This window comes from Xylocopa sonorina, chromosome 7 (assembly GCF_050948175.1).
Source record: "Xylocopa sonorina isolate GNS202 chromosome 7, iyXylSono1_principal, whole genome shotgun sequence".
Classification (NCBI taxonomy): Eukaryota; Metazoa; Arthropoda; class Insecta; order Hymenoptera; family Apidae; genus Xylocopa; species Xylocopa sonorina.
Genome location: NC_135199.1, coordinates 13,330,358 through 13,340,533, shown reverse-complemented (window position 1 = coordinate 13,340,533; position 10,176 = coordinate 13,330,358). Strand labels below are relative to the sequence as shown.

The window sequence follows — 10,176 nt, the reverse complement described above, 5'->3', positions numbered from 1 at the left end:
AAAACAAATCATTTGGTTATCAACGATTACAGTAATTGTAAATTAAATGATTAAAGAATCGTATATATTTGGTATGAAAATTTTTATCTCTTTAGCATTGTTATTCTGCAATTGATCTTTTTTAATCACGTTTCAAGATATTATTTAGATATTATGAAATTATCTAAGGAGAAGAAAATATAATTATAGAAATCGATTTATATGTTTCTTATATTATTGTGTACGATTTAATTGATAGTTTGTGATATAATAAATATTATAATTATTATTCTAAATGGTGTTCTGAGAATATTCACATTATTCTCATGTGAATTTGAATTTTGATGAAATTTATTTCTTTTTAATCCTGGTGCTAAAAGTTATTGGCACTTCACTGACAAAATGGCCAACTTCACGAAAGCTGTACAACTTTCAAAGAGTGTAAATAATGTAACGAAATTACTTACAAATTTATCTTTATCTCAGAATGTCAACTTAATTTCTGGTTCAGCGTTTATTCGAAGGTTTTTATCATTTATTGTATATAATTATGTCTTTATTAATTACCAGTTTATGAAATGTCCCCATACACTTAGGGGTTATGTATTTAGAACAATCCTTTTTTACTGTGTTTGTTGAAATAGTTTTAGAAGAATAACAAATCTTTTTGCAAAATTTAAGGTATTTTTCCACATATGTATTCACTTGTTTCCTAATTATATTCAATACTTAATATTTGAGGTTATGAGTCTAATACAACAGACAAAAAGCAGTAGCTGTAATTTTAATATTATAGATTCAAGAAGTGAATCAGGAAGTGAAGAATATATAAATACTCTTTAGATTTATATCTTATCTAATTTTGTTATATAGAATTACATGAAAATGATATCAATCATTTAGGGTGCCTACTCTTCATTGCGCACTTATTCATACTACACCTAAGTGCAATGACTTAATGGAATTTTTTGATGATGAAAAAAATTGGGGCAAGGATAAAGTACAAGTAGGGCGTTCTTGGCGGAAAGATGAACTAAGATTAAAAAGCAATGAAGAGCTTCATAAGTTATGGTGAGATAGCGATCCTCAAAATATAATATGTATGTGTATATGTGTATAGCCCACTAGTAAACATTATATTTTGAATGCTCAGGTTTGTATTACTAAAAGAACGCAACATGTTACTAACGATGGAAGAATTTTACAAACAGGAATGGCAATACTTTCCAAATCCTGAGAGAATTGATAAAGTTGAAGATAGTATGGCTAACTTAGAATCAGTAGTACGCGAGAGAAATAAAGCATACCATATGCTTGAAACTGGAACAAGTGGAGAACGACCTGCAGAGATGAACTTCAATCCCCTTGGTAAATTATTTTAAACATATTATAGAATGTATACAGAAATTATCAGAGATTTGAATATTTCACAGCCTAGTTAAATATCTCATAATTATCGCTGTTGAGACTATTAGATATAAATTATGGTTTTTTAAAAATATTATAATTACATAATATGTTTTCCAAGCACATCAATCTAAATTCAAGATTTGAATAATATTGCGTTAATAAGTAGACTTCCACTTTGTTTAATAGGTCTACGTTGTTTGCATCAAATGGAGCAACATTCTATACCAAAACATATGAATACTGAATGGCATAAAACACATAAGTTTACATATGGTGGATATGCAGTGCGAAAATTTTTGCGATTATACAGGGAAAAACTTTGGAACGAGAAGCGCAGATTACGCAAGTTTGTATCACTTATATCTATTTACACAACACTACTTGAAATGATATCTTTCTCTCTTTTTTATCACTTTTAATATAATATATTTAAAACATTTATGTTCTAGTCGACAAAATAACAAGGTTGCCATTTTGCTACGAACTTTCCCTAATCTTGACTTGGAAGCTGTGAAAGAACAATATCCACTAGCAGATATAGAAAAAATAAAACGAACTAGAAAAGCGGATGGACATTTTATACGTGATTAAATGCATATCTTTTTTCCCCAAATAATATTTGATAGATTTCAAAATTCATTGTTACACCATGCGCGATTTCTCTCGTATAGAACTTCAGTAAATTTAAATCACGATTAAACAAAAAATACTTCAACATTAAACTGCTATGAACTTTTCTAAAAATTTGTCTCTAATTGATCATTAACTATTATTGAAGATTATTTTATTCTGCACAGTAATCTTATAAGGCAGCATAGAATATATTAGCGTTACATTAGGAAATGATTGAAAAATGTAAACTAATACTATGAAAGCATTTAATGATTATCTATAATTATAGCAGAATGTTTTCAAATTCAATAGCACTAAGTAGTCGTTTCATTGAAATAAATATGTAATTGCTACATTCGACTGTACAAAAATTGTGTAAAGTATAGTAATAAAAGCAACATTTTTGCTGTACTTATTTAAGATGTACTTCAAATATTTCCGTCGTTACATTGTATTACAAGAAGAAAGAACAAAACACGTTTCTATCTTTATCTTGTTGACTAGTTACAATTTTATTTGTATTTATTTCTGGTATGCAACTTTGAAGCGCAGTGGCGTTAATATTGTGCAAAAATTTCAAAGGACCACGCTTAATAAAAGCATGTCAAATTGATAACATGTTTTGTTTCTTAGACACGCTAAAAACTAACATGGGGAACTGATTATGTGTCTGACTTTTATCACACAACACATATTTCACATTATAGTTTCATAAATTAATGTGTCTAATTAATTTAATATTTTATTATTTAAATATTTTATCACAATCACATGTGACTACATGAAACGATGCATATAGGATTAGAATTTTATTCACAATGATTTACAAATTGCATCGATTCAAGTAGTACCTGATAACGAAATGTATATGAAATTGTAATTAAAAAACGATGTCTTAATTTTCTTGTCAGAAGAACCTTCTTTGGTACATAGAAATGTTTCTTCCATTTTAAAAGATATCTTTAATGTTTAAAAAACTACCCCATTGTAATTTTTTTTGATATTTACTTAGACGGTCCCGCAAAGTTTCATATTATGGAAAGAATAAAATATTTATTCTGTATATTTAACAAATCGAACTATTGAACAAAAGCACCTTGAGATCGGTATAATTCCCATGCCTAGAAGATTTCTGTCTTTCAGAACTTTGATAAAAAACTAATTTTTAAGTAATGCCTCGTGCAGCGATTTTTGAGACCCACGATACAAATTCGTTTATTACAAAGTTTTCGGAAAAAGAAAAGGACAGAAAACTAAACGGTTGTATCGCTGACAATGTCGTTCCCGCTGCTGATTAGCGCATACCCTCATTTTTCATCGTTTGTAATCGAGAACACAATAAACGGGAAATTGTAACTGAAAAGTGACAATTTTAAAGTAATAAAACGCGTACATACATATATAGGCGTAGAAAATATATTAAAAACGAAAGTAAAAACTGTTATACGTATGCATGTCATTATAACTATTATTATTATTATTATTATCGGTACTATTTAAATGGAATGTACTTTTTATATTTATACGTCGTACACTTACTTCAAAAGCAATTTATAGAATATTCTCCTTATAGAAGCGGCACTAAATTTTTCTGCCATTTTATTAGCATTTTTAAAACTATATCATTTTCACAGTATTGATAGTGCACTTTCAAATGCAAATTAATTCTTACGATAAGTGTGAATACATAGACATTCGTGTATCTGATACGGTGATTTTACTCACTCATTATATTACAGTCCTGTGTGTATCGTTATCAGTGACAGGCATCGCATTACCTGCCGCTATTAAAAAGATATTGCACCATTTTATTGAATAGCACACACCGATATTATGTATCGCTAAATATTTATACTTTATATTTATATAACTTTTTGTATTCGCCACTCCTCACTGATGTCGAGGAACATGAAATGTTAATTTTGAGTAATAATTTATTTATAATGTTCAATTAAATATTATCAGATCGCAATATATTTATGTTATGCGAGTTGATTCGTCGAGTATTTATGTTTTTCAAATTTCTATTACTTAATATGACAAGAGATGCGATAGCTATTGTCTATTCGAACATCTTACTATTTAATCAATTACTGAGGGTAATAAATATCGCCATGCAAGCTCTAATTCCTTGCTGGCATCCGAACAACGTCGATGAAGCTTGTCTTCTGGTGGAAGCGTTACCATAGGAAATTCGCCCTGAAAAGTACAAATTATTTTTACATCGAGTAACGCCAAAGAAAAGATAACTTTTGTTTTAATAACGATTTGTAATAAATATATATATAAAATTGAATCTTGTACCAAATTCGCATCAGCCCATAGCGTTTCTAAAATTTCTCTAAAGGTACATAATTCAGTATAATTGGTAAAATATATGACCCAGTCACCGCTGCTTTCGTGTACTTCTCGGCATGCGAACTCCTGAAAGTGAAATTTTCCAGTAAAACAAACCAAGACCGTAAAACTGTATAATTTCAAGTACACACCAGTATACACCAAGATTGTTGAGTTAAAGGTACTCTGAATGCTGTGAGATCTTCGACCGAAGCGCAAGAAAGCGTTTGTCCACGTTGTTTACCAGGAAACACTTCTTTCATAGCAACTAAATGTTTAGTAGTTGTAATAAGACTACACGGCAAAGGCTCCCTCTTCTCTGAAGTATCGAACAATCCAGAAGCGCTTTGAACGAAGCTTTGCAACCATTCGGATGCCACGTATTCGTCTGGAGCAGCAAATTGGAAAGCTTTATTCGGTTTTAGAAGTATTTCGAACGTGTGAGGGCGATGGGAATTTGGAATCCTTCGACACCCTTGACAGAGACCACCTTTCAGTGGGATAGCTCGTTTTGGTAATCGTTGGCTCGCATCCGTGAACATGTAAACAACTCCACCCTTGAGAACAAAGTATCCGGCTTCCCATGGATTAGTTGGAGCATTAGGATGAAGTTGTTGATACGTGTGTGGTCTATACATAAGATCACCTTCCTTCGTTGGACCACATGGCGTGCTAGGCGGTGACATGTGCTCATCCTCCATATAAATCAGATTATAGTGCTCGATCTTTTCATCCTGAGATGAAATGAAATATGAAATCACGTGAATTTAATTCGATAAAATTAAATATGAATATTTTTCAGGTACTCTCTGTTGAAATCATAAAATTTACGCACAGGATGAACAGCGGTATCGCAAAGAATCGAATTCCTCAAAATATGCATATCTTCATAGCTTAATTCTTTAACTGCTGGAAGTCTAGGTTTTGTCGGAGATCGCCTCATAGCCATTTCCAAGTGGGCAATTAGCTCTGAAGTGGTTTGGGAACTTCCCGTAGAAAATAGATACTGCATTTCATAATCCGCGTTCGAGATCAGTATTGTTTGTGCATTTGGTCCTACCTGGAAAGCTTCTTTTTTAACATAGAAATTTCACAAAGCATGATCTCATTTGAGCGAAACTTACCATAATAACGTCTAATTCGTTATAGGGGATAACGAATTGATTACTATAAGTATGGTCGATTTTCGAACCTGTTAAATATAATGTTTTATCTGTTAATAAAGCGATCATCGGTTTGCTCTCCCCATTTGTCATGTACGAACTCCTGACTTTATATACTTTATATAATTCTTCCGTTTTATCCCTATAAATGTATTTCTTAAAAAGTTCTCGCAATTTCAGGCTAACTTTTTCTCCGCTAAATTCTTGCTTCTCTGCTGCCACGTTCTCTTGAATTTCTCGATCAAGATTGTCATTGAAATCTTTAAAGGAATCATAATTTGCCTTTACACCCTTAATATATAAAGGATTCGGTTTCTGCGACTTTTTACTTCTCTTAACTTCAAACTTCCTTTCCGTGATAGATTTCAGAAATCTGCTCAATAACGAGGTTTTAGACGGGGCCTGCCTTAAAGGCGGCGCCAACAGTTTGTTGCTGTTTTCTCCAGTCAATATAGACGTAATGTTACGCTTTTTCGACGGAGAAACTAAATGCCTACTATTCCTACGTTCGTCCATTTCTGATGCAGCATTACTATCTACGTCTGACCATTCGCTAGAACTGGTAGTATATTTTTTCGAGTTAGGTGGACAAGGCATTTGAACTTTCGCTGGTGGGTCTTCAACGATATTCCCGTATTCCTTTTCAATGATATATGCTTCCTGTGCTTCGTTCTCTTCCAGTTCAATTTCCATTTTCGGCCTGAGCGCCTTCCCAGGATCCTCTTGGCCCTCGGGCACACCCCGTTCTGAAAGTGACAATCCACAAGCGCACTTGCAACTACTCTGACACGGTAAATCTCCGCAAGCCTTTGGCAGTCCTTTCTTTTCACAATCACTATCAAACGCACTAGACGACGACGAATACGAATAGTAATCCGAATGGGCATTTCTGGTATTAACGGTCTTCTGAACGTAAGGAGAATCCCCATGGGCACACCAGCTGTATCTTCCTTTCTGTGTATCTTTTTTCTGTATTGAATTAGGCGTTAAAAAGCTCATGGAAAAATCAGCGTAACTTTCATCGTCGTCCAACTTCATTGTTTTTAAAATATCTTCGTGAAAGCTGACGCGCTTTTTACTTTCTCCCCGTTTCTTTTTACGTTGCCTACGTTGCACTATAGCTTCCGAACTGGAAGATGATAAAATACTAGCATCCGTCATATTGATAGTATTCAAGATTCCATATGGTGGTTCTATATTGTCACAATCTGAAATGGTCATACTGAGTTCCAAGAGATTTGTATCGTTGTTGATCACGTACGAATTCCGAGGATCAATATTCCTTTTAAAGCTGTAACTACCGTCACTGTAATATGTGCTCCTTTTACTTAATTCCTTGATACCATTATCATTTTTATTGTTTATCTTATCTAATTTTGACTCATCCAGACTTTTGCTGTAAAAGTCGTAATCTTTTAAGGTGTCCAAACTAGAACAATTAAGCTCATTGTCATCAATTTTTCTGGTTAAGTTCTGATTCGCTATATCACTTTTTGTCACCATTGCGGTTTGAAACTTAGGAACCATTCCAGGTGACTGGATGGGTGTTTTTCCATCTTCGCTGGAATCACTAGAACTGAAATTTTTATTGTCCTCTATACAATTATTCATCATTGTTTTGTACCTATTATTTCGATATCTCGAAGTTTCTTCAAGATGAAAATCTTCCTAAAATTACAAACGAGTATGTAATACATGCAACAAAGTATACTTTCTTTTGGTTAATACATGTGTAATGTACCTCCTTGTAACTACTGGCATCGGTTTCATTCGCAAGATCCATATCACTATCAAAAGCAACTCCACTGTCGCCAGGAGAAGCTAAACTCGACGAAACGCTGGCTGATCTGAGATGTAATGATAATATTGTTCCAGAAGGGTTCACGCTCATAGGCCTTTGAGGCATGTAATTGCAAATATCCAGATATGTAACATCCTATATAAGAAATGATTGGTACATTAAAACTGATTATTTCAATGTAAAATAAAGCCTTTCTTTACTCTTGAGTTGACTCGATAAAATTGTTAGTATCTTATATTCTTTTTTATTTCATTACTGTAATCGATTTTGTTAAACAGCTAAATAAGAAGAGTGCATTACAAAGGTTATACATCACAACTGCTTGATAAGTATATGATTACTAATTATTTACAAAAGATTTTCCATGAACAAGCAAACGAGGTGATAGGTGATATATTGAAAATAGATTCTCATGTACGATAACTTATTGCCCTTTAAATTCATAAAAACAGATTCATCTTGACATGCATCCCGCCCGTAGTGATGGATGTAATTTATTATTGAGATAATTGTAACCAGGGGGTGATACTGATATCAGTATAGAGAAAACCAAATAAAAATTGCAAAACACATTCGTATAAAATATTGACAACCACATGTTGATAGTCGTCGCTGACTTTTATCGTAACATATACAAGAATATGCAAGATGTAAAATTTCTTCTTTATCGTATTTGACGAATAAATATACACATTTATTAAAAGCACAGTATCGCATAATAGATAAATGTGATTTGTAGAGTAATTTTACATACCAGTTGCAATGTGAAAGACACATTTTCTAAACCAGCTAGGAGATTAACTAACTGATTAGTTTTATCTGCATCCCGAACAAGAGCATGTGGAAAGTACTGTTTCTTTAATGTCTTTGTATCTCGTAATAAGCAGGCTAAATAGCTTTCAAAGCTGCCTTCGCTAAGAGTATGGTAAAGCCATGCCCTGCCTAAAAAGATAAGAATGCCCTTATTATAATTTGCCATCTACTTGTTATCGTTTATAATCTGAAGCTTATTTATACCTTTTCCAATAGAAGTTAATACACTTTGAAGAGCATGTATCACGACTACAGTATCTTGATGACTAAGTTCGCGAGCGGTACCCCAATATCCATGTCTCTCTACGCGTAGTCCATGACGCAAAGCTCGATCTAACCAGTAGACCAACCAAGAGTCACCATCTAAGGCTACCGTACCATATAAACTTTGAGCATAAACCTAACAAAAGTAAGCGGAAACATTGAACATCTTAGTATTGATGATTTTAGTAGAAAAATTTCAATAAATATTTCATTTTTTTTTTTAGAAATTAAGCGTTTCGATGTTATCTTTTATACAGAGGGACGTAAGAAATCTACAGTTTCTCAGTGATGTTTACAGTTGGAGGAATGAATTTTATTCGTTCAATTCCGAAAAGACGGAATTGACTGATAAAAATGACAAAATCGCTATTTATCGATCGGTGAGAAAAGATGTCAGCAATAACAAAACGGTAGAGCCGACTAACGAAATGACAGGATGAAAGTGGTGAGTCGCAAGTGAAAAACGTCAAGTCGCGGTGACAAGCGAAGCACATGGTACTTCCCGAGTAGTTATAGAGCCTCGCGTTCGAAAACAATAAAAACAGTTAAACGCATGTAACTGTTAAAATGTTTGACGCACAACCGAATGTGTACATAGATGCGTGCTACTTCGAGTTCAGTTATCCCGCGATGGTTAAGCGTTCGTTCGAGGAATCGGCGACGAAAATCGTAAAGTCTGTCCAAGCGAAAAGGCTGATTATCACAGAACAGGTGAGTGGGAAATGGTCGTGGATATCTATATATACCTATGCGAATGTATAAATATATATGTATGAAAAAAATTCGCATTAGGAAAGTGCATATGCATGTATATAGACGACGTATGGCCTTGATACGTCGCCCGTATAACGAGCCAGCCAGACAGTGTACTCACCAATTTCACGGCTTTGGTCAATTCCTGAAGAATTCTACCCTTTGACAGCACTTTGTCAGTACAAAGGTCCATATCTTCTTGGCTCGGCATATCGATCTCGAATTTTACATGATTCTTATCACGCGATAACACGAATGTCTAAAGGAAAGATACCGAAAAGCCGAAGACAGGGAAGAACGGAACACCGCTCCGATCTGACGTTGGTGGAGTCGCACTGACACATTCGCCGGGTGGGCTCATTGATTTTAGCTGAGCGCAGGCGACGCGCCAATATCAAACCCCACTTTTATCCATCGTCGCTTCGTTTTCCTTTTTATTATTCGCCACGTATTTAGCTTATTAACTATCGGAGCCGTGACACGTAAACAAAATTGGACATCCGTCTGAATAATAAATTACGAACGCGATCAGCAATCAGACCTTTGATTATTATGACCAGATATTTTCTACGCTCGGTAACGCGTTTTTCTTATTTTTCATTCCTCTTTTCTTATGTTTGCTCAGCGCCGATACATCGCGATAATACGTATCGTTCAAATTGTAATTAACTTTCGACTTATGAAACTGAATTCGAGCCCGAATTCGTCTGCGTTTACGCAACGTGGAGAAAGTTTTTGCCGGGCGTATTCTAGTTCGATGATATTCATTAAATTTCGTAAAAAGCAAATTATTACATTGTCAAATCAGTTTTACGTTCAATTAAACTAGCAATACCTTAAACGTCGGTAGTTATTATCAAAATTGTGCTTTGATATATAATATCAATCAGAAATAGAAAAATACACGTAAAGTATATGTACACATTGATAATTGTTCGATGCTAATAAATATTTTGATCCTTCTGTGATCTGTGAACTTTTCTGCTTAGAAATATACGAGAAAGCCACGTGATGTTTACCGAAATATTAAACATGAACCAATGA

At 33.8% G+C, this 10,176-nt stretch overlaps 2 protein-coding genes across 2 annotated transcripts; one reads left to right on the top strand and one right to left on the bottom strand.

Annotated features, from left to right (window-relative positions):
* The first annotated feature begins 346 nt into the window (after positions 1–346).
* Mrpl47 (mitochondrial ribosomal protein L47) lies at positions 347–2,007 on the top strand. Its single transcript, XM_076897551.1, has 5 exons — positions 347–503; positions 883–1,050; positions 1,133–1,347; positions 1,576–1,735; positions 1,839–2,007. The coding sequence occupies exons 1-5, from the start codon at positions 382–384 to the stop codon at positions 1,978–1,980; spliced, it is 807 nt and encodes a 268-aa protein (XP_076753666.1). The 5' UTR covers positions 347–381; the 3' UTR covers positions 1,981–2,007.
* A 1,555-nt stretch (positions 2,008–3,562) lies between these two features.
* Prd1 (pleckstrin homology domain-containing protein pruning defect 1) lies at positions 3,563–9,495 on the bottom strand. The gene is made up of 9 exons (XM_076898479.1): positions 9,254–9,495; positions 8,320–8,515; positions 8,057–8,244; positions 7,243–7,437; positions 5,463–7,169; positions 5,174–5,398; positions 4,491–5,072; positions 4,306–4,425; positions 3,563–4,200 (listed from the first exon to the last, which is right to left on the bottom strand). Exons 1-9 carry the CDS (start codon positions 9,341–9,343, stop codon positions 4,084–4,086), a joined length of 3,420 nt encoding a protein of 1,139 aa, XP_076754594.1. The 5' UTR covers positions 9,344–9,495; the 3' UTR covers positions 3,563–4,083.
* Positions 9,496–10,176: the final 681 nt, after the last annotated feature.

Bases quoted from the DNA above. Each gene is read 5' to 3' on its own strand.
- Mrpl47 (XM_076897551.1), top strand. From the start codon at position 382: ATGGCCAACTTCACGAAAGCTGTACAACTTTCAAAGAGTGTAAATAAT. The intron at 504-882 runs GTTTTTATCATT...TCAATCATTTAG, and splicing joins GGTTCAGCGTTTATTCGAAG to GGTGCCTACTCTTCATTGCG. The intron at 1,736-1,838 runs GTTTGTATCACT...TTTATGTTCTAG, and splicing joins GAGAAGCGCAGATTACGCAA to TCGACAAAATAACAAGGTTG.
- Prd1 (XM_076898479.1), bottom strand. From the start codon at position 9,343: ATGCCGAGCCAAGAAGATATGGACCTTTGTACTGACAAAGTGCTGTCA. The intron at 8,245-8,319 runs GTATAAATAAGC...TTATCTTTTTAG, and splicing joins ATTAACTTCTATTGGAAAAG to GCAGGGCATGGCTTTACCAT. The intron at 5,399-5,462 runs GTAAGTTTCGCT...GAAGCTTTCCAG, and splicing joins ACGAATTAGACGTTATTATG to GTAGGACCAAATGCACAAAC.